Genomic DNA, 25,463 nt, shown 5'->3' with positions numbered 1-25,463 from the left:
TTAATAAAATTATGACACTATGTATGTACAATGTAAAATATTACAATTATTATCCCTTACTTTCGTCAATACAAAAAGTATTATAATATTAAGGTACAAGCTGGAACCGAGCGACACGCGACAACTGTAGACGACGTGTCGTCGCGACACTACTGATTTCTATGTATTTGTATGAAATACCTTCCGCAGCTAGCGACATGAAGCTAGCGACACTTATTTATAGAAACTAGAGATCGCCCAATGGTCGAAATTCAACCTTAGTTTTAACGACATTAGGACTACTACCTAATGTCGTTGAATATATTTATCATATATTTTTTTACTCTTGTCTCTGGGACTCAGCTGATCTCAGACTGGCCGTGTAAGCATTGTCTAACGGCCGTTCCCCATATTTGATCTATCTCTGGTTTTGCCCTACTAGAGATAGGAATAGCTCACATTAGACATTAGAGACATATATTTTATGTCAATTCAATGTTAGCTGCGATCGGTTATATATCAAACCAGAGATAGATTGAATATTGGAAACGGCCATTATAGTATCTAAGATTCAATAAAAAAAATAATCCATTCAATTTGTCACCTTGTTGTCAACCATAAAACTTACGTCTTTTGCTCTGTAGGTCTACGTTGTGAACAGACTTCAACGGTGAATAAAAGAGTATTTAATTCGTAAATCGTATGTATCTAAGGTTTGTCACTCAAGAATCTGTAATTTTTCTTAGTGTGTGTGTGTTTTGTAGTGTGTGTAATGTTTTATTTGTAAAAAAAATGTATGATAAAGGCATAATTTCAAAATAATATTAGCTCGATGCACTCCTTCACCATATAAATTATAACTGTGCAAAATTTCATTCACCTGCGTTTCCCCATTTTTTGTCAAAAGGGATACAAAGTTTTTGGCTCACGTATTAACCATAATATATAGAAACCAGTAGAGTCGCGACGACACGTTGTCGCGTGTCGTTCGGTTCCAACTTGTACCTTTACTCGTCAAAATGTTTACAAATAAAGGGATTCATTAATTTTACTCGGATGATTATTGATTACAGATTCTTTTCTAATTTTAAGCTTTGTTACGTTTGCTGTGTGATGTTTTTGCATATTTTATTCCCTATAGTCAATCAATACTTTACATACTGTTACTATTATACTTTTTGTACTTGTAAGCTATTCGCACGACTTGAACTGAGATGCTTTTTCTGTGACTGTGTTGATGTCCATGTCTGTCGTATGTGTCTCCACATTCGGGGCAGTGAAATTGTCGTAAGATATATACTGGGGAGTCTGCTGCACATCGACTTTCGGTAAAATTGGACGTTTCTTTGTTTTCATATACCCTAAAGCCGACACTAAAACGATAAAGACGATAAAACCTATACAACACCCTACAACCAAACTTAGTCTTCTCGTCAGAATGTCAGCGATTCCCATGTACGTGTTCGAAAACGGACTGTCCATGGCCGCGCCGAAAATCTCTATCGTACTTACACTGGTACATTTGCTAAAATGGGAGTCGACCATCAGCGGCCTTATGTTGTTGAACACTTGCTCGTCCCCGTACAGGTTGGCGCCGAAGTTTTCGTAAGAAGGTGCGACCCGCGCGACCGGGAGCGACGACTCCGAGTAGTTGCCGAAATTGCCGACAGCTATGACGCAGATCGTGTACCGAGCGCCCGGAGTCAAGTGATTCAATCTCGTCGTTCTCGCCGTGGAATTCAGTATTTTACCCCGAATCTGAAAGAGAATAGTGATATATTGCATCGATTTTATTACCGTTCGGAAGCGTGTATCGTTCGTATTAGTGACGAAACTCTGGGGAACGTGTAAAAACATTTCGAAAGAGCAGGTTTAAATAGAATCAGACCATAAACCGAATACTCACGAATGAGGAACATAAATATTTTTTATGGTCCATTGAAGTGATGAATCGCCTTTGTATTCAAATGGTGGTGTTGCGATTGTTGTAAGTGCTTGTTTAAAAAAGTTATACGTAGTTGTAATTACAAGATATGATCGTGCATCTCGAGCGATGTCGCAGCCTAATAAAATAATGTAGTTGGAGTTAAAAGTGCTCGCAATGTACTTACAATGTTTGGCATTTGTTCCCTGAAGTAAGCTACTTGATATCCGTTTAAGCCGCTCTGATTGCGACTTTGCCAAGAAACTAAAACGGAATAAGTCTGGATGTCTTGTATCGCGATCCGAACTAAGACTGGCACATCGCACAGTTTTTGCAGCGGCAGTTCAAAGAACACGTATCCGTGCTTCTCTTCTGGATGCTCGCACCGCAAACTGCTGCTGCCTTTTAGAATTATTTTGTAGTGATCCCGCATCCACCTCCATACTTCTTGAGACTCGCAATTGCATGTCAGGGGATTTCCTACAAATACAATTTAATTTTAACTTTAATTTTTCATTTGCTGATGTTATATTTTCTATAATTAATTATTATTGTTAATCTTATACATAAAAATGGATTTTCAAATGTGTTAGTCGCGCTACAACTCGAAAACGGCTGAACGGATTGGGCTGATTTTAGTCTTAAAATATTCGTAGAAGTCCAGGGAAGGTTTTAAGTGACACGAAGTTCACCGGGACAGCTAGTATATTTATAAAAACTCAGTATATAATTATGATAAAATATACGTACCGTCAAATGCAATGTTTTTAATTTGTGTTTCCAGGGACGAAAGTAATTTTAAAGGTATGACCTCGAAATAGTTTCTAGTTAGATCCAGGTACAATAATTTGTTGACGTCTTTGAAAGCGTCGTACGCTATATAGGACAACCAATTTCCGCCCAACCTTAAATCATTCAAACTTCTAAGGTTTCGGAAGATTTCTTTACTTATTCTTGTGATATGATTGCTCGACAAGTCGAGGACTTTTAAATTTTGCAAATCGGCTGTAAACTCTTCTAGCTCTTTGATAGTGTTGTGAGAGACGTTAATAGCTCTTACAGAATATAAGCCTTGCAGCCTTTCTCGGGGGATATTTTCTAACTTATTTTGACTGATATCCAAAAAGTCTAATTTATATAACTTCGAGAATGCCCCAGGTGATAGTCGAATAATAGAATTCTTTGTCAGAGTCAAACGTTTTAATGACGGAAAATTCTCAAAATCTTTACTCGTAATAATGCTCAAGTTGGTGTTAGATACGACTAGCTCCTCAAGTAGAGGAAACTGTTTTATAGGATATGTTTGAAGTAGTTGAACTAACAAATTTGAAGACATGTTTAATGAAGTTAGAGCTGGCAGTACAGCTTCAGACAACCCATTACTGGGGATGTGCTTGAACAAGTTGTGAGAAAGGTCGATCTGTTTTAGTCCTAATGAGTGTTGAAAAAAATTTGGTGGTAAAACTGTTAGCAAGTTCCTACTCAAATTGACCATTATCAAATTTTTCAGGGATGGTGAATTGAAACCACTAAGAAACGAAATACGATTATCACACAAATTTAGAGTCCTCAGATTTTGCAGACCAACGAATTTGAAGAAATCTACGCTTTGTAGTTGGTTGTGACATAAATGAAGTATTTCTAGGGATGTAACGTTAAATAACGCCACGTGCGGGAATTCAACGAACGAATTTTGGTTCAGATTTAGTTCCTGTAAAATCGCAGTGTAAGCGAAAACATCTTTGTGTAAATCTTTTAAATTATTTCTAGCCAGATTAATTCTAAGCAAGTTCTGATTTTTTATGAAGGTGGCCGAAGGAAGATGAGATATGTTGGACTCTTCTAAAGTTAGAGACTGTAGTGAAGGTAAATGAGAAAACGTCCTATTTTCCAAGGTAGTAAAATTATTTCTTGATAATTCTAGCGATTTCAATCCTGGAATTTGAACTTCGATTATCTCTTTACTTGTTAAAGAATTGCTTTTCATTTCCAAGTTGCTAAGATTTGGTAATGACTTAATAGATTCTGAATTTATCATCGATATAAAATTTTGATTGAGCCGAAGCTGTTTAATCGATAGAGCTGAGAGGTTAAAATCCAGGAACAAAATGTTGTTGTCGGAGAGATCTAAAATTTTTAGTTTCTTGAAATACATGAAAGCATTTTTTGCTATGTGCTTTAAGTCATTAGTCTGCAGATAAAGTTCTTCTAGCGTTGATAAATTGTAAAACGTTTCATTACCTATTATTGATATTCTATTATTACTCAGATCTAAATATTTAATTCTTTTTAAGTGAACAAAAGTTCTATTTTCTATGTACATTATATTATTATTTTTTAAATACAATCTCTGAATATTTAATAGGTCATCAAAAAGATTGGTTGTTAAAGTGTTAATACTATTTTCATTAAGCCACATTATCTGCACATTCTTTTGTCCCCTAAGTGAACTATTTTTTAGCAACGATAAATTATTTGCACTGAGCTGAATGGAAACGAGCGACGAATTTCTATTGGGAAATATGTCACCGATAGTCTTCAGTCGATTGCTCTGCAGATTTATGTGTTGTAGATTTTTAAGAGTGATAAATGCGTGGGAGTCGATACTTTGAATTAAGTTATGTTGCAAATGGAGTTCTAATAGACTCGGTAATGGATTGAAAAGATTCCTCTTAATGTGAATAATGTGATTATTCTGTAAACGTATCTCTCGCAACGCAGTCAGTTCGTTAAAAACTAAATCGTCTAATTCGTTAATTTTATTGTTATCCAAGCTTAATATTACTAGTTTACTGTTAAATCTAAAAATGTTTTTAGGAAGTTTTTTCAAGAAATTTGATCCCATATGTAATTGTGTTAAATTTTCCAAAGAATCGAAACAATTGAAATGTAAGTTGTTGATAGCATTATGCTCTAAATTAAGAACCGTAAGGCTAGTTGCATTTAAAAAAGCATCGTCAGTTATTTCAAAAATATTGTTTTCGGACAAAAACACTTCTGAAAGTTGACGAAGATTAGAAAATACACCTTTGATAAGATGCAGATGATTATAGCTCAAATCAATCGTACGTAAATTCTGATTTTTCTGAAATGTTCCTTTACTTATACTTACAATTTTATTTCTACTTAAATCTATCGTTTCTAATTTACCTAAGGAATAGAATGCTTCTTCATCAATACTATGTATTTGGTTGCTAAAAAAAGTCAAAGTCTTTATATTTGGCATACATTTAAAGCGATTTTTTTCGAGAATTACGAAAAAGTTTGAACTCAGATCGAGAGTCGATAAGCTGGGAAGATTAATATCATCACTTTCTAGTATACTGCTAATCTTATTCCAAGCTAGTCTCAAATTCGTTAGCTTCGTTAATTTTCCTAAGGATTTTAAAGGAAAAGCGTCTAAAAAATTTTCCGTCATATCTAACTCAGTTAATGTTTTGTCTAAAGTATTAAATGCGTCCTCTGATATATTTGCTATTTTATTTCCTTTTAAATTTATCTTCTTCAATTTCAATCCATCGAATGACCTAGATTCAATCTCACGGATATCGTTAAGTTGTAAATCAATGGCTTCGATTCTGTTTAGTTCTAGAAGCGAGTCATGTGGAACCTGGTTTAATTTTCCTGAAATTATACTCAAAGACGTCAACGAATCGCGAAATGGTGCAAATGTGTTAGATTTAATTTTTTCAATTGCAGACTGCGAAATTTGTAAATTAATAATTTTGGTTTGAGTCGGAAACATATCAGAATTCAGTTCCGTTGTAGAACTTTCGAGGTCATAAATGGAAAGAGACTGAATAGCTCCTTTAATTTTCAGCAGCACATTTTTTACTACACCAGGTGTAGCGCTCGGGCACTCGAGAAATAAACCTGAAACAATTTAACACGCTTAACCGGTTTGATCATTATTTTAAATGAAGAGTAAAAAGGTCCCAGTGATCTTACCTTCTTTGAAATTATAACAAGGGCAAATAGGGTTTTCCGTTAGGCTCGGGCATTGAAATTGTTCTTCACCTTGCAGTATCGGTATATGGGTGATGATAAAAAAGATGTAAACGCCACATTTCGCTGGAAATAATTGAGCTATGCCCATATTGAGTCGACGTCATTTCAATAACATGATGCATTCGAAGATATGAATTTCACAAGTCTTGCAATCTGAAACAAAGAGAAACGATCAAACATTAGTAATTAAAAGATTATTTAAATCACTAAAATGTTTTTATACATTTAAATTCGTTGATTTCGTGTGATTTCTATTTACAGATATACATTTAAATTCCATCAGTAAAAGCATAAAAGAAAAATATATCAGCTAATACGGTTTAAAGCATCATGGAATTACAAACAATTGGCTAACTCCGAATGTAATAAACAAAGGAGGTGCTATTGTAAAACCTGTATAGCGCCACAAAGGCTGCGGCGTTGTTTCTAATTTAAGTGTTCCACTACAGGGGCTTAATTAATCGTTTGTATCATGCTTTCTCTATTAACGTTTCCTGTATTTGTTTTGCTGCTATACGCGTAATGGGCCTGTTATTTTATATTATGTTCTGCTTTTATGGATAAAAGAGAGATTTAAATAAGTCAAACTTGATCACACCGTTGAAATAAACTTTGTTTATTAAAATAGGTAGGTATATTTAACCAAATAAAATATTTCAAGCATAAGAATCCTAAAAGCTAACTTAGAACACAAAAAGTGTTACATCTTGATACCATGTCGAGCTAGTCACGAAGTTTTATAAAACACAAAGGAAATTCTCGTAGACATAGCCGCATGAAAAGCTAACGATGAGAACGCAAAAGTAGAAATTCTTTTACATTTCCACAGCGTCACAAGATTAATTAGCAATTTTTCTCGAACATTACAAAAGTAATGGAGTGGCTTACATCTTTTAAATTTCTACAAAAGTAAAATTACAAAGAGTCGTCCATCATATTCCGAAATCACAATATAATTACGCTAACGCGGAAATTCGTCTCTCATAATGTTTTCTAATTAAATTTTATCGGGTCTAATTTTTGAGGAATCGTCGTTGCGTCCTCTTTTTTAGAACTGGGGCGTCTATTTCATCATAGCGACGACACTTGATAACGTTTGTTCCCGTTTCATTATTTTTGCGAACAGATTTTTGTGCGTTAACTTTGTTTATTTATTGGTGTCGTAATTCTTCGCTCCCAAGATAAATCTTTTTTGTATTTGTATAATGTCTGTAGAAATTTTGGTCCACTTTATTAAGGTTTTTTAAATCGAGTTTAAGAACTCGTTCTATTTACCTACTGAGGACTATGACTAATGACTATCCACCTATCAACAGTCTCAAACATGTTTAACCCGGCGTGAGTAAGGTAGAGTATTTCATACCCGGCGGTATACAAAACACTTAATATTTCTCAACTATGCGATTCCTGGAGCTTGGTTGGCTCAGTAGCTGCAGGGAGTAGTCTGAGGACTGATTTGAAACGGTAGTAACAAAAATACACCGTTTGCGATGTAAACTACAAGTGCGCAAAAAGCAATGCGGGTACGTCATACCCGACCTCATAGTTGGTATGACTATTTTTTGTTTTGGTTATTTTTTTAATTTTATGCGTTTAAAAATAAAGATTTTATTTTATTTTTAAGTACCGTACGTAAATTCTAGAAGTTAGACTTGTCTTTTCTCATAATATCTATTGATTTTATATTAAGTTGAAGTTATATAATATTACTTAGATGACGCCTGCAATTCCGTTGCGACAAAATATTTTATTTATTGTGCAGGTAACGTAAATTTTGCCGGGATGAAAAGTATCCCATGTCCTTTCCTGGGACATACAATATCTCTATGCAAATTTCAGCAAGATTTCAGTGGTTTCGGTTTAGTGGTTTGGGCGTGTAGAGGTAACAAACAGTCTGACAGATACTTTCGTATTTATAATATTGGTATGGATAAGAGAGTGATTGATTGTTTAATTTTAACTAAACACACCGGCAAAATTAGAGGAACATAACAAAATTTTCAATTTTTTTTAATTGTTCACTGATTTTTATATATTTATTTATTTATTTACTAATTGATTATTAAAAAATAAATTTTATATAAATTTAGGGCATAAAAACGTGAAAAATAGAAAAAAATCAGCAAAAATCAAAAAATTAAGAAAATCTTTGAAATTTCAGTAGTAAGTTTTTAAGATAAATTCTCCATTTTTATTAAAGAAATGCCATGTTAAAAGCGTGTGATGCCTTCTATGGATCTCAAGAGGGCCTGGATACGCCATTCCATGCTTGCATTTTAATTGTCAATCATTTCCTGTGGGATATTCTCCTACTCCTCCAGTAGCGCCAACTCGAGTTCCTGGACACATTTTGGAGCTGGAGTTTTAACTCGTACCGTTCACCCATTTATGAGCCACACGTCTACAATCGGATCCACATCCGTAGACCACGCTGGCCTCTCCACCTGGGCTACGCCAGCATCGTTTAGGTAATAATGCCCGATTTTCTTACTCTATGGACGCACATAAAATTGAAATTACTACCTAAAACTGTGTAAAAGGCACACCATACAGTTCCAGGATGTCGGTGCTATAGCACTGTACTGTCAAAGTACCATCATCTATAATCATCAGCTCCATGCGGGCTCCAAATCATATGCAACTCCAAACCATTACGAAGCCAGCATCATAGGCCACTGTTTCCGGTAAGTTTGATGGCCTGTAGCTTTCCTTATGATTTATCCACATTCTTTATCGCCTGTCAATACAATGTACACAGAATTTGCTCCCATCACTGTACAGCACAAGATTTCACTTACTTGTCTAATTTTGATGTTCACGCGCAAATCATAGCCTGGCTCTTCGGTGTCCTGTCTCAAGTTTTGGTGCCCTTGCTGGCACTTTTGAGTTTAATTTAACTTCTTTGAGTCTTCTTCTTACTGTACAATCACTTACACGTTCATCTTGGACCTGTCCCGACAGGTTTCGTGTCTGCATAGCAGTTTGAGGTCGATTTCTTAAGTTTTGTTTCCTTACAAAATGGTCATCCTGAACCATTGTCACCCGATATCTGCCTTGTTCTCGTCTCCGAACGTAAGATCCAGTCTCTCTGAAGCGTTGAAAGTTACGATGAACCACGGAAGCCGACACACCTAAGGCCTGACTGACCGAACGGTAGGTGTGACCTTTCTCTATCGTGGTTACAGCTCTAGCTGTCGCAGATGCTGGGAAATCACTAATTTTGTATCTAAGCAATGTGTTCTTCCAAAAACCAAACAATCAAATGAGCTGAGCATACCTTTCACCCCGCTAAAACGCCATTCTTATCAGGAACACTTACAACGTCAATAATCAAAAAACACTTATTGGGGCATAATTGCTATAAAAACCTGTCAACTTGCCAGTTTTGTTCAATATTTTATTTTTTGAATGAGCTTAGAAGCTATAAAAAAGGCTTTCAGACAGCCCGACCCACTTGAGTTCAAGTTTTGGCCCTTTTTACCTATGTTCCGCTAATTTTGCCAGTGTGGTAGCTGCTGCCCGCGACTTCGTCCGCGTCAGCATAGTAGATCGCGTCGCAAGTATTATTTTTCAAAAATGTTCAATGTACAGAATTGACTTTCCTACGATTTTATTATAATACTAGATGTCCCGCGCGGCTTCGCCCGCGTAAATTAGAAATTTTACAGAATCCGTAGGTACATTTTCCCATAAAAAATATTTCCCCCGTTTTTCCCACATTTTCCTGAGTTTCTTCTGTCGTATTAGTCTTAGAGTAATAATATATTATTATAATACTAGATGTCCCGCGCGGCTTCGCCCGCGTAAATTAGAAATTTTACAGAATCCGTAGGTACATTTTCCCATAAAAAATATTTCCCCCGTTTTTCCCACATTTTCCTGAGTTTCTTCTGTCGTATTAGTCTTAGAGTAATAATATAATATAACCTTCTCGATAAATGATGAGTCTTACTCGATAAATGATCTATCTAACACTGAGATAAGTTTTTAAATCGGACCTGTAGTTTCTGAGATTGACGCGTTCAAGCAAACATACTCTTCAGGTTTATAATATTAGGTAGATATAGATTTTTTTTAATTATCGCTTGACAAACTCGAGTCTCGATCTAAAAGACTATGAAATGGTATAATATGGTAGTGATGATGATGATGATGATGATGAAGAATGTAATTTGCATAGTAGCATATGCTTTCTGTTCTTAAAACAACGCCGAAACTCCCAAACTATAAAGAATAAATAATAGTATCTATAAAGAATCAGGAATTCTCTCAGCACCTTCTGAACCACGGTATACCAGGTATATCTCGGTGCAAAATCTTACTTGTTGGTAGCATATGCTTAGAATACTTCTCACGAAACCGAAGTCACCATATGTTTCCCTATAAGTTTTGAGGAGTTCCCTCGATTACTTATGGATCCTTCATCAGATCACCACTTTTCTGAATATAATACCAAATTGGGATGATACCCTATATACCAAAAGAAAAATTTTGAAAATCGGTTAACAAACGGCGGAGTAATCGTTGAATATAAGAAAACGAACATAACACCTCCCCCATTTTGAAAGTCGGTTAAAATTGTAGCCTATGTGTTATTTATTTAATATTTTAATCAGCACATGAATTGAATAACAAATTTTTTTTCAAATTAATCGTAGCACCATCTGTCAGGACAAACTAAAATTGAAATAGAATAATATTGAATGCGATGATAGCGCCGTCCGCCGGATCTAATGTAAAACATTCCAAAATCAACAACTCCTTATAAATAAGAAATTAATTGAAAAAACATTTTCCAGTAGACCAAACTGTAAATCTAAACCATTCTCGAATCTCCACGAACACACACAAAAAATTTCATCAAAATTGGTCCAGTCGTTTAGGAGGAGTTCAGTCACATACACACGCACACAAGAAATATATATATAAAGATGTATAGATGACTTACTTTACTAAGACGCAATACAAACGCCACGATACCATTTCGTTATCAGTAACAGACACTCGAAAACCGTATGTTTAGTTTAGTTTTTAACTTTGTTCTTCAAAAAGGAGAAATATAACTCCGTGAAATAGTTTTGTGTGGAGGACAATTTTAAGGAGGGGGGGAAGAGACGAAGAGACGACCGGTGCCGAAGCTCGCTGCATATAAATCAAACGACACTTGAAATCTGTAAAGATAAGAGAGATAAAAGCTCATAGCAAGAAAAGGAGTGAAGATAGATACAAATAGTATAGGAGAAATTTGTAGGAAATTTTATGAGCTTTCATTTCGTACGGCACTTTTTTTCTCTACAACGTACCGTTTTAGCGATATGATCAAAAAACTAAAAATAATAAAACTTGAGCCCCTCCCCTCATCCTAAGCGATATCGTAATAATATATAGCCTATGTGTTGACCCGACTTCTAAGTAATATCCGTGCAAAATTTGAAGTAAATCCATCTAGTACTTTCTGAGTTTATCCCGGATATACATACAGACAAACAAACAAAAATTGTAAAAACTATATTTTTGGCTTCTATATCGATTGTAGATCACGTCGCAAGTATTATTTATCAAAAATTTTCAATGTACGGAATTGACTTTCCTACGATTTTATTATATGTATAGATTACAATGTTGATCATAATTTTTCGAATTTCTATTTATTAAGCCTAAGTTCCTAAATAAAGTTAATTTGTGCGTATAAAAATACCGCTTTATTACTAATAGAAAATATTAGGTTACTTTTTATAATTGGACGAGCTTTTGCCCGCGGCTTCGCTCGCGTTGAGAAGCATTATCATATACAAACTTTCATCCCCTATTTGAACCCCTTGGGTTGGAATTTATCAAAATCCTTTCTTAGCAGATGCCTACGTTATAACATCTACCTGCATTTCAAATTTCAGCCCAATCCGTCCAGTGGTTTGGGCTATGCGTTGATAGATCACTATGTCAATCAGTCAGTCACCTTTGAGTTTTGTATATATAGATGTTGTTGTTTTATTGTAAAAATTCATTTGCTTTTAGTTAATTATTACAGTGATAAGCATTACTCTAAATTAATCTCTTGCAGTTACCAAATTAGACGATACAATATTAGGGTATGTCTTACCCAGTGGCTCTCGACTACGGAGGTCGTGGGTTCGAATCCTGTGTTAAAAATATGTTATTTCCAAGTTTGGTTTGGACAATGCAGGCTGATCATCAGCTGATTGTCTGACAAGATAATCCATGCGTCGGATGGGTATGTAAAAACTAAAAAGTCGGTTCTACGCAGGTGGAGATCAGAGCCCGTACCACGAAACTGTTTTGAGACTTAAACAATCGTACGAGAATGCCAAGTCCTGCTCCAATAAACGTGAAATGACGTCTTTAGAGCAGGACGCAGCATTCTCGTCCGATTGTTTGTGTTTCAAAACGGTTTCGTAGTAGGCCTACTGGATCTCTCGCTAGTCGCGTCGGTCTTCCGTCCCTCTGGGTTATTCTCATAACCTTATTATATTCACTCTCGTGAAAGGAATAGAGAGTGTTCTTGTGTACAGTGCACACACTTGGGCACTATAAAACTACTCCTGTTTTACAGGCCTGGTTTCAATGAAACTGGCCACCGTCATCGAAACCGGTGTGGGGAGTATTATTATTATTATAATTAGATAATGACATAATCAATATTAATTATTAATATATTTGTAGAGTTTATATCGCAGGCCTGCTCGCTAACAGTTCCGACTTCCATATGGATTTCTATTCGTTTATTGCGAGCATATAAAATATTAAGCCACGCCAAGCTGATACCATCTATTTAATATCCGACTAAATGTCACGTTTCGCAGACTTCCTTTTATTATATACGTCTATTTTCCGTGATATTTCAGATGTCAGGACTCACCTTGATTCTGTCTATATTTATATCTTACTAGATGACGCCCGCAACTGTTTTGCGCCAAAATTAGTTTATCGCGGTTCCCCGTACATTTTTCGGCATAAAATATCCTATGTCCTTTCCTGGGACTCAAATTAGCTTTATATCAAATTTCAGCAAAATCGGTTCAGCGGTTTGGGTGTGAAGAGGCAACAGACTGACTATAATGCATCAGCTATTCATGCGCATGGATAGGCACATGATTCATATAAAATACGAGCTTTTGCCCGCGGCTTCGCTCGCGTTAAGAAGGATTATTATACATATACAAACTTTTATCCCCTATTTTAACCCCTTGGAGTTGGAATAGATCAAAATCCTTTCTTAGCGGATGCCTACGTCATAACATCTACCTGCATGCCAAATTTCAGCCCGATCCGTCCAGTGGTTTGGGCTGTGCCTTGATAGATCACTATGTCAATCAGTCAGTCACCTTTGAGTTTTATATATACAGTATGTAACAAAAATAAGTGATAATACTTAAGGATGTATACGTGTTCCTTGTAGAGAGTACACTGTGAAAATAGCAGCGCTGGAAGACGAAAATTTTTTTTCACTTTTGTATGGGCAAGGGCCCGAGCGTCATGAGTTTCCCCATACAAAAGTGAAAAAAAAATTTTGTTCTTTCAGTGCTGCTACTTTCAAAGTGAACTCTCTACAAGAAACACGTACACATCCTAAAGTATTATCACTTATTTTTGTTACATCCTGTATAGAAGTAATACAAGAACATTTTAAGATATATAACGATACATTTAGGTACTTAATAATTGTTAACCATGTAATTTCCACGTACCTAAAATAGATTTTCGAAAACTGTTGACATTTTGCATACATGCCAAGTTATTAGCGTCCGCTCATAATAAATCTCCATCATAATATTACACCATGTTAAGTAAACCATGAACAAATTTGATTGTATGTAACTGTAGAGTGTAGGCGTTTACAAACTTTTTAATTTAGTATAAAATACTAGGTAAAAGCCGAGCTCTGTGAGGGCTCGCGTCGTTACACCATGACTGACTGACGATGACACATCTTACTAAGAGCTATAAAAATTAAAATTAAAGAAAACGCATTTTTGCCATTTGTTTGCAATACAATATTTTTACAACTAAAAATTATTAATTTTTTCATCTTTATAAACACCTAGCTTATGAAAAATCTGATTCCCCCCCCCCCCCCCCCCCCATCTCCCCCCTGGCCCAGAACCTGGGTAATTTGCCCCCCCCCTGGCACCAGAACCTGGGTAATTTGCCCCCCCTCGCCCAGAACCTGGGTACGCCCATGTTGATCTACATAATATAAAAAACCTTGACTTACCGATGATAACACATCTACATAATATAAATAAAAATTACCTACTATGTTAAAGCTCAGAAATCAATAGGCATGATGACTATTTTTTTTTCTTATCGGTAATTGAAAGACACTTAAAAAATAGAAACATCGCTGAAATAAAGACTCTAATAGCTTAAAAATTCACCAAGTTATGACAATTCAAATATCTCATAAAAAATACCTAACCGAAACGCTCCATACAAAGTACTACGAAAGTATGACGTCACTCTTTCGTAGTTTGTACGCATCGGGAGAGAACTTTGTTCGACAGGTATATTAAATATTGCGTTTATGAAAGTGGTTTCATAACAAAAGTTGCTTTTAATTGCATAAGTTATCGAATGGTATACAAATATTAAAAAATTTAATTGAAAAAAAAATCGACTTGAATATCCAAATTTGAAGGCGCATAACAAAAAAAATACAAATGCTATCAAGCTGAAATTTTGGGGAAACTTATTTTTTACCGTGATTTCTTTATTTTATTAACAAAATTCGCTAATCTTTGACCTTGTCATCATCCCTGTGATAGTTTTTCCGTAAAGTTCGCTTCGCTCGCCCTGATAAAATTATTGTTTTGGTTAGAAGCTTTTACAATGATATAAGATACACAAGGAAGATACATTTTGTATCAAGGAAACACGCAAGCATTTGCAATAAGTACACAAAATGCACAAACATTAAGCACTCTCCTCAAACACACCGCAGGCTCTTAACAATACAAGACGAGGTGTCACATGTCCCCAATATTAGCGCTACAGCCTTTGTTTTCCTACTACGTTGTTTTGTTAGTGAAATGATTCCAAAATGGCTTCCTTCAAATAAAATTTGGATTGTTCTTTTGACACTTAGTAATGATATGATTGGGTATAATTAATAAGCTTTAATTTATGTCGACTAATTAAAGCATATTTTTTTATTATAAAATAAAACAAAGTATATTTTAGACTTAGTCTATTTAACATGGTGCTGAATGCTGATTCATAATATCAGCTTAGCTAAAATTAAAAAAAAAACCCTATTCCTTTCCATTAAATACAAAGCATTCATATTATTTCATAATATATACCAGCTGTATTTGTATATATTAGTAGGCTATATTACATATTGTAGTATATGTAAGTATTTTTTTGCGAAGAAAAATCTAAAAGTAAAGAAAACACAGACATGTAAGGCAAAAATGTCGGACATTTTTCTGATGTTTGTGCTTACCAAAGTATTTATGTACCCCCAAAGTCACGAAACACGAAATTTACATTTTGTCACATCGACAATAAACATGTGAGGTACTTTAATCCCCGCCTGTACGGGAGCCATAATATTTGACTTTTCCGCGTTCATTTTATTTAATGAAATCTTTATATAGAAAAGTTGCCTGTTTTGTTTGTTTATTTCAAAGAGAAATGAATATATTAAGCGAAGTAACTTGTTTGAAGAAGAATCGACAAACATTTTCTTAAGACTTGAAGTTAATCAAATATGGGTATAACGACCTACTATGAGTATTTAATATTGATGAGCATAATAACATATTTTATTATTTTTTAGCCTTTGTAGCGCAAGGGCCAAAAAAACATAGCGTCTATAACTTATTGTCAACAAAAACCCCAAACCCTCGACCGAACAAAAGGTATTCTATTATTTATATTTCAACGGTTCCCACTTGAATACTAAGCCCTAGTGTCGTTCATTTCTTTTGTCGGGGCCTATAAACTTAAACATCCCAACAATTTGCCCGGCCGTAATAAGCTGACTTACGTAAATAAAATATCAGTCACATCTACCTACCTAAATAAAATGTTCCCTAAATGGACTTTTTATGACAAAAGTAAATTGGTCCCGATAAGAATTGAACTACGATCTGAGGAATAACTACGCCCCGATTCGATCCATGAAAAGATGATTACTTTGACAAACGTCCTCGAGCGAGGACGGTGATCTACTTCTGAATGTATTCCAATTAAGTTCCTGAACGGTTAGACGCTCCGACTTGTCGGGCCGTGTAGTCGGATTCAAAATACGTGTTCAGATAACTGATTTATCGGCATCGTATTTAGTCGGTACTGAAATTACTTATGCGAAAATGAGCCTGTCCGTTTGTTGCATTTCAGAATTATAGGGTAAATGGGCTTATTTATTCCCCATTATCCTAGTAGGTCTACAAGTCTTACGAAATAATATGGATAAGCCCTCTTCACATTTTGATGAAAAGGTAAATGTACTCTTCGTACACCATAAAAGAATTTCAGTGGGATAGAATTTGCTACATTTCGATTGTGATATTCTTTGCGCGCTGACGGAGCATGTAGAGGGGTCACAAGAATTTGTATTTGAATAGTCGTGTTTCGATCCTGATTGCTGTTATTTATCGAATTCCCCTGCTCTGCTCCACACAATTATTCCATAAATGACATTTGATTTATAAATTGAATTCGAACATTTCCGAAAATACATCTAATTTGATAAATGTATGTTGTTGCGGGTTTGATTTTGTTTTGGAATTACTGGTGTACATCGTCAAAATCGTTTGTTACACATTTATCGGATATTATAAACTGAAACCAATCTGATAGTCGCTTTTATAATTTTCCGTGGCGTACTACACGTTACGGTACTTTTAACCGACTTCCAAAAAGGAGGAGGTTATACGTTCGGCTGTATGTATCTTTTTTTTCTTTTTTTTGTATGTTCAACGATAACTTAGCCGTTTGTGATCCGATTTTCAAAATTCTTTTTGTGTTGTATAGGATTTAATTCGAATTTGGTACCATGTTCACAAAAGTGGTAATCTGATGATGGGATTCTAGAGGAATCGAAGGGACTCCTTGAAATTTGTATGGAAACATATAGTGATTTCAATTTTTTCTGAAGCATTCAAGGTAAATGCTACTAAAAAGTAAGATTTCGCACCAGGTTATATCCTGGATCCGAAGGTACCCAACAGAACTTTTGAATCCTTATACATACAGGTTCGGGGATTTCGGCGTTGTTTAAATAACTGAATTTATTTGATCATCATCATCAAAATCATAGTTATGCCATGGGTCATCACATTATGATCCAATTATTGATGCTTTTCGTGATATTTTGCTTCGAAGCAGATGTTTTTGATGATTATTTCGCTGTTTGTGGACCGATTTTCAAAATTCTTGTGTTGTTGTATTGGGTATAATCTTGATTTTGTATAATAATTACGTAAGTGGTGAGCTGATGATGGGGTCTATGAGCAATCGAGGGATATCCTTGAAAATCAAGACTCATAGTGGTTAAAATATGTTACGAATAAGAAAAAGTTCATACGAAGGTGTCTCTTGGTCCAAAGGCACTGAACAGAACTCCTGAACCTTTGAAGATAAAAGTTTTTAAATTGCAGCATCGCTTAGATAACTGCAAGCATTCACCACAATTTCGGGTACAGTAACATAATGTGAATAGTTAACATTCGTAGTGGTTATTTACGCATAAAGCCTTATCTTGTAGATAACTTAAAAGAGTGAAATTATTATTTTTAACAAAAAATTAAAACCGACCCACAATGTAAAAACAATAATAATATGAACTAAAAAGTATTAAATAACTCTTACTCTATAATAGTGCCTTTTTCAGAATTCGTCTAAATCTCAACTATTTCTGTACATAGTAGTATGTACAGAAATAGTTGAGATTTGAAAAAGAACGTTTGCCGGGACAGCTAGTATTATTATATTAAAACTAGATGATGCCCGTAACTCCGTTGCGCCAAAATTCCTTGATCACGTGAGAACTGTATACTGTATATTTTTCCAAAATAAAAAGTTTATCTTATGTTCTTTCCCGGGACTCACAGTGCAGATTACTAAAACTCAAACTCAAAGCCATAACCAACAAAATCGGATGAGTGGTTTGGGCGTGAAGGCGTAACAAACAGATAGACAGACACACTTTCACATTTTTTTTATTAAATAAGGGGGCAAACGAGCAAACGGGTCACCCGTGGAAAAGGAACTCCCGTCGCCTCGCATCATCAGAAGAGCTGCAGGTGCGTTGCCGGCCTTTTAAGAGGAAATAGAGTAATAGGGGAGGGTAGGGAAGGGAATAGGGGAGGGTAGGGAAGGAAATAGGAGAGGGAAGGGAAAAGGGTAGGGGATTAGGCCTCCGGTAAACTCACTCACTCAGCGAAACACAGCGCAAGCGCTGTTTGAGTGGTATTTCTCCGGTCGAGCCGGCCTATTCGTGCTGAAGCATGGCTCTCCCACGTCACTTTTTATTTATATTATTAATTAAAAATATTTAATATTTCTATTAATAGATTAAAGATTGTTTGTATTTCTGATATTTTATCTGTAATATTTTTGTATAATATTATAAATAGCGACGACGATGAAACAAATCCAAATTACTCATTATATCATTTCCATGAAAAAAAACATGTCGTCACCTTCATCGTTCCTCGTGCGTATACAGGAATTATTACATTAAACACGCAATAAATATTATTTCTCCCGTCAAGTGGAACAGACAAGATTTGACTGGAACAAATGGGAACAAATATCGAGATTTGGGCGGGCGTAAATAAAATGTGTCAATAACGTTTCACGAGCTAAGCTCACAACTTATGAGGATGCCAGCACATAAATGAGAGTGACACGTGTTCCGTCATTTATATAAAAGCTTAGACTAATAAGACCGGATCACATTAGTTCAGTAGAATTTATTAAATATAATGGAATTGCAATAATGTTGTTAGCTAATAAAGTAACGTATGAGTATTTTGCTATCATCTGAATTTGATACAGAATCATGATTTTTTGAAGAATGTTTTATCGGGCTAGTAATGTAATAACTAAGCCCGGCCGCACATTGTCCAAATTCTGATCAGAAACAGTTGAATTTCGCCGGACCGCCACCCCGCACACTATCCGAAATATCCTTCCGACGAGTTCGAGCTCACTCGGCTCAGTACAAAATGTAAGAGACAGCGCGGACGTTCAACTGTTTCTGATCAGAAATTTCGGACAATGTGCGGCCGGGCTAAAAGTCCTATTAGATCATTAAACAGCACTAGGCGTATTCTACACTACAACGGAGCGACGTGCGACGGGTAAGAGGAAACGCTTACACTGTTTTTCCATACAAAACGTATTCCCCAATTTACTCCCTGCACAATGCCTCTAGACAAAATATTTTTTTACACAATATTGGGATCTATTAAATCTATGCCTCTACGTTCGATTTTTTCTAAATTTACTATTAAATAAAAAATATGACTCTTCAAACATCGCAAAAAATTAATGTCCCGTACCCCGCTAATCCACTGACCATAAAACAAATTAAAAAAATCTTTAATATAAAATAAAAACGTGAAGGCATACACTCATTCTTCCTGAATTATTTATAAAAATAATTATTAGAAAGGCTCTATTTTGAAGGAGCAATCAGAGTTACCTCGATTTACTCTACTGTATCTAGCACAATACTCGTGTTAGCGCAGGGTGAAACGTCATGGCAATAGTTTCTTCGTTCAAATTCTACTGCACCCGTGTTCCCACTTAATAATAATACTGGCATGGCACTGGATTACCGTTTCTTGCCGTTGCGGTAGCTTAGCTCATACGAATCTTGCAAAGAATATTTGGCCGTGACACGTGTCGCGTCACGCTGCATTAGATAGTAGTCGTATTAAATTGTGGTAATATTCAAAGCAAAAGTAAGTATAGAGGTAATATTCGTCAAACTGTTGTTAGAGGGAGGAGGGAGTTAGGGAGTCTTTAGAAGAATGATGAGACTATTACTCAGCAATGTTAATCCAAGCCTGTAATTAGTATTTACAATAATTTCCGAAGAAACGTTTCTAATTACACAGCTAGCAGCGGAAAAATAGAACTTTCCTCAAGTTTATTCAGACTGGATTTCGCCGCGAAAGAAATATTTCAAGCGTCAAGTGCTTTTAACTGCTAGATAAAAGGAATAATTATAATCTCGTACGTACTCGCTCCAGATACATGTAACGGGGTCAGAACATCCGCAAAATATTGCTCTCAACGATAATTGAATTGCGTAAGTGATTTTATAAATTAAGTGGCCGTTGGTCGATTAACTGAGTAGCTATGGGATTAAAGATCGTTACCTATATAGAGATCATATGTAGAGACGACGCGTTCTTAGAAAATGTTGCTCGATCTGCCGAATACTGTCTCGATAAAACGAAAGTTATTAGTATAAATCTTATTTATAAAATTCTCGTGTCACAATGTTAGTCACCGCACTCCTCCGTAACGGCTTTACTGATTTTAACCAAATTTTATATGCATTTTCAGTGGGTCTGAGAATCGGCTACTGGGTACTTTTTATATTGAGGAGTGCATTTATTGATTATATAGTAGTAAATTATTACAACTCGAGACTGACGGCGACCATTGTTTGTGCGACGGGATAGCGATGGACGTTGCCATGGTAACATAATTATTTAGTCACTTTAATAAAATAATACGGGCGAAATACTTTATATGGCAAAGAAACGTTTGCCGGGACAGCTAGTATTTATCTAAAAACTTTATGAACAGGATGCAATGTTTCCACGCTCGAGGCAGCACCAGCATAGACAGCATAGAGTTTTTTTTTTTTAATGAAATAAGGGGGCAAACGAGCAAACGGGTCACCTGATGGAAAGCAACTTCCGTCGCCCATGGACACTCGCAGCATCAGAAGAGCTGCAAGTGCGTTGTCGGCCTTTTAAGAGGGAATAGGGTAACACGGGAGGGTAGGGAAGGGAAAGGAATAGTTGAGGGTAGGGAAGGGAATAGGGTAGGGGTTAGGGGATTGGGCCTCCGGTAAACTCACTCAGTCGGCGAAACACAGCGCAAGCGCTGTTTCACGCCGGTTTGACAACATTTCTGACTTTCTGTCAATATTCTGATAGCGATGGATGTTGCCATGGTGCAATACTTATTTAGTCACTTCAATATAATAGTATGGGCGAAATACTTTATAATATTATGGCAAAACAACGTTTGCCGGGACAGCTAGTATCAATCTCAACATAATATAAATAATGTATCTCTTTATTATTATCACAAACGTTAATATTTTCAATTCGTAACGTGAATGAGCTACAATATTTTAATGAATTGCAAACAAAAAAGTCCAGCCACTAGTTACTACGATTTGGACCATGAGGCTATTCATAAAACTTCTTACTAACATTAATTAATGTTGAGTAAGTATAAGTTGCCTCAACGTGGTACTTATAATAATAGGGTCCCGTTTTTACCCATTGGGTACGGAACCCTAAAAACAGTAAACATACCTCCACATAATAGTCTGTTAAGCTTCTGCTATTTAGCATAAAGCATGGTTCAGTAAACTAGCATGTGATGACGGTAAACCCTGACAGGCTTAGCACAATAGACCTAATACTGCTATTGTGACCTACTCACACAGAATCTAGCAAATAATAGACGGTGAGGTGGGGAAATCTAATGTGATTCCATGCAGAGACAGATTTAATGATAATAATGCATCACATCATAAAGATAGGAAGTACCTGCTTACTACTTATGATTATGGTTATGACAATGAATACATTTTCAATATCCCATGAGTTCGAAAACAGCTCAAAAATATGTTGCTCAGACTTATTTCAAAATTAGTTTCTGTGCTGTGTTCTTGATACACAAGAACACAGCACAGAAACTTTGCAAAATAATATTACATATAATACTGTTAATGTTTCTTATTTAATATTATTAAAAGGAGACATTGTAGAGTTAAACATTTAAAATATGAACACAACACTTACTATAAAATTATTTAACAAACAAAAAGATGAAAGTTGTTACCGATGCTTCGGAATATTTTTAGGTTAAGCTATAAATAAATACATCTGTAAATCAAAGTGTGTATTTTAAATAGAACAAAATCTTTTGTTAGGTTCCTTTCAAGCGATTCCATCATTCATCTAATCATCACGTCATCAACGTACGGATACGAAAATAGCAACAGAAGTAACCCTTTGTGTTTCAACCGATGTGTCGACGGCTTACGAGAGAATACGGCACGGTATAAACTGGTGACCCCGCTATACAACTAGCTAAAAGTTGAGCTTTGAGAGGGCTCGCGTCGTCACACCATGACTGACTGATGATAACACATCTACCATAATATAAATAAAAATTACTGTGTTAAAGCACAAACCAATAGGGATAGTTTTTCCGTTAAAGGTACCACAAAATGTAAAGGTTCTGGATCTCTGGGATATACTAGGGCTCGCTTCGCTAGCCCTGATAAATACTTATCCATATACTTACTAATATGGGTAAATATGCAAAAGTCTCTATCAGCTACCAAAAATATTTTATGAGTATGGAAATAATTTTGGTCTCGGGGTAGGACAAAGTTTTATTTACGGAAACGTGCAGTTCAGTTGCAGGCGATAAAGTTTTGTAATAAAATAAAATTAATAATTACTACTTAAATAATAATATAAGAAGAAAATTACTTGTTTGCTATAATCTGTTAGTACCGATTTCAATTTTCCTCTAATGTTGCAGAGAGATAGAAAATTTAATTACTTTTTATTGCATCATAATCCATACTAAATTATAAACGCGAAAGTGTGTCTGTCAGTCTGTTACACGCCCAAACCACTTAACCGATTTTGCTGAAATTTGGTATGGAGATACTTGGAATGCCGGGAAAGGACATAGAATACTTTTTATCCCGGAAAAATGTACAGTTCCGAGCGATAAACGAATTTTGGCAAAACGGAGTTGCGGGCGTCATCTAGATTCTAGCAATCATAATCCCTTTCAGTTTTCAAGTTCAGAGTTATGCGAAATAATAGCTGGTATAAAAACCATTTTGGTTTATTTAGATAACAATAAGAATACGTTTATGTTGTCAACCCACAACATTCACAAAATATAAAATAAAAAAGAACTTATGCTATATTAAATTATACTTAATATTATAATATGATGTTATGTGATGTCAAAATAGATGATAGATGGTACAGGCATCTCGGAACGGTACCAAACCAAAAAAAAAAACAAAAAAAAAACAAAAGAAGTGGTGAGGATTGCGGAATGCGGGCGTTTTAAGGCGCTGTGGTTGTTGCAACTACGTAAAATGGGTTTTTTAAAACACGTTTTTAGTAAAGGTAATGTCATTATTTAAGTATGAAATAAGTACCGTTTTAAAATTGAGAAAATTTCCTATACCCAAAGGTATCCAGTACACAATTTGAAGAATTCTGCTCGATAGAAAAAGATCTCAAAGATGACTATTCTAACGCTGTTTTTCATAGTTAAGTCACAGTATAGCAATATGACATTAAGTCATTTTATGGCTAAATTACACACTTTCTAGAAAAAATAAAAAATGTAGTGTAATACTAAAAACAATAGGGTTTTTACTCCTATTTTCTATTATCAAGGCACGCGGCGAGCGTGTAACGGCCACTGTACAAGGCGCGCTGATATGAATGTTATTTTAATGTCCTTAACGTCGATATTCGTACTGACAGACATCGACCTGCTAATTTTAGGGACTACTGGGCCTTAAGACCCTTGCATCGAACCCAAACATCGCACACGTTCATAATATTATTTGACCCGGTATAATAATAATTCGACCCTAGTAGCCAGTATTAGAGCATATTTCGCACGCGTTGCCATGGTAACTCAATTCGGTTAGAAGTTTATACACCGCTGATTCTATTGAAATATTTTCTATCACGTTGCTCTGAGGAAAAAGTTTTTCGTGTCCTTTCAATAACTTCTTGCCGCCTAAGACTTTTTGTATCAATGGTTATCGATTTAATAACTTTGCAAAAATGAGACCTATATTAAAATTATTTCAGCTATTTCGTCCGTTGAGATGAATCGTGTCTCGTGGAAACTTTCATAAATGTAAATTAGAAAACGCATTCGTAGGTGAGTTGTTTAGTGGAATTATGTCAAGTAAAGCCTAGGTTTTGCTTGACATAATTCCTAATATAGGTAATAAGGGCCTGTTTCACCACTTTCTGATAAAGTGCCGAATAGGCTATTCACAGCTTTTTTGACCGATTCTCAATACTTCATTGTCAAGTTAAGTGGTGGATAGCCTATTCGGCACTTATCAGGAAGTGGTGAAACAGGCATTTAGTATCGTTGCTCTTCATTCAATCAATCAGTTTGTAAGCAATAAAATAACATAATTCGCAAATTTTAACATAAAGAAACAAACATTAAACAACGCTGCCGAGCGCTGGCACGTTTTCTCTACAAACTGAATAATTTCAGAGTGGTATATGAATTTGTTCAGATTCAGTTAGTTTTAGATTACCATATAACGCTCGCGAGCAAGTTCAGAGGGATTACAGTTTAAATGTTACAGTAAGTCCTGTCTGGTGTTAATCCTTTAAGTTACGGCGCTAACACTAGGTTTAAAACGTGTTTAATCTCTTTCTTGTTAATTTACTTTATGGATTATTGTATTACTTCTTAATTATATGCATGTGTATTTGTCTGTCTAGTGTCTATTCTGTCATAATGAACCTCTGAATCAATCAAGCCAGCAAAATTTTTACAGATTAAGATTTTTGGAACAATGGAAAAGAAAGAAATTCTACCTGAGATTAATTGTTTTGGTACAATAAAATAATCAAACTTTTTATTGACGTATTTTGAACTTTTATAACATTAGATAAAGAACAGACGAATACTAGAAAGCTTTTGATATTCCGCATTATAGAAAACAATAATAATTGATAATAGAAATAAACTTCATTCTATCCATTTTTTTTTAATGAAATAAGGGGGCAAACGAGCAAACGGGTCACCTGATGGAAAACAACTTCCGTCGCCCATGGACACTCGCAGCATCAGAAGAGCTGCAGGTGCGTTGCCGGCCTTTTAAGAGGGAATAGGGTAATAGGGGAGGGTACGGATGGGAAGGGAAGGAAATAGGGGAGGGTAGAGAAAGAAATACGGTAGGGGATTGGGCCTCCGGTAAACTCACTCAATCCGGTTTTCTGTCAGAACGTGGTATTTCTCCGGTAACACCGGCCCATTCGTGCCGAAGCATGGCTCTTCCACGTATATTCTTTTGCGATAGAGAAAAAGTGCCTGAATGTATCTTTCTTGTAGAAGTTGGCCGATACCCAAAACCTCATCGAACATAATATTTAAATCACTCCGACATCCTTTCTGAAAAGTCTTAAATCCTTGATTTGGGATCGCAAAATATATTATATTGTTTTTACTTTGTACTAATTAAAGCCAATCACTGACATTATTAAATTTATAATTCTTTTTGACATTGACATCTTCTGAGGTTTTC

The 25,463-nt window shown here is 35.5% G+C and overlaps 1 protein-coding gene across 2 annotated transcripts in view; it reads right to left on the bottom strand.

Annotated features, from left to right (window-relative positions):
* Window positions 1–1,015: 1,015 nt before the first annotated feature.
* The window catches only part of LOC121727098 (protein artichoke), a 39,474-nt gene continuing 15,026 nt past the window's right edge, over window positions 1,016–25,463 (bottom strand). The window contains exons 2-5 of one of the 2 annotated variants that reach the window (XM_042114775.1): window positions 5,852–6,064; window positions 2,654–5,776; window positions 2,091–2,383; window positions 1,016–1,737 (exon numbers count right to left, since the gene is read on the bottom strand). In XM_042114775.1, coding sequence (XP_041970709.1) covers window positions 1,171–1,737; window positions 2,091–2,383; window positions 2,654–5,776; window positions 5,852–5,999 — 4,131 coding nt within the window. In that variant the 5' untranslated portion in view covers window positions 6,000–6,064 and the 3' untranslated portion in view covers window positions 1,016–1,170. Of the gene's footprint in view, window positions 1,738–2,090; window positions 2,403–2,653; window positions 5,777–5,851; window positions 6,065–25,463 lie in introns of those variants that run through there. The other variant, XM_042114776.1, reaches the window with a different exon arrangement.

The sequence above is a fragment of the Aricia agestis genome, chromosome 5, assembly GCF_905147365.1.
Source record: "Aricia agestis chromosome 5, ilAriAges1.1, whole genome shotgun sequence".
In the NCBI taxonomy this organism is placed as follows: domain Eukaryota; kingdom Metazoa; phylum Arthropoda; class Insecta; order Lepidoptera; family Lycaenidae; genus Aricia; species Aricia agestis.
The sequence above is the reverse complement of the archived record's forward strand: the minus strand, read 5'-3'. Positions and strand labels throughout refer to the sequence as shown.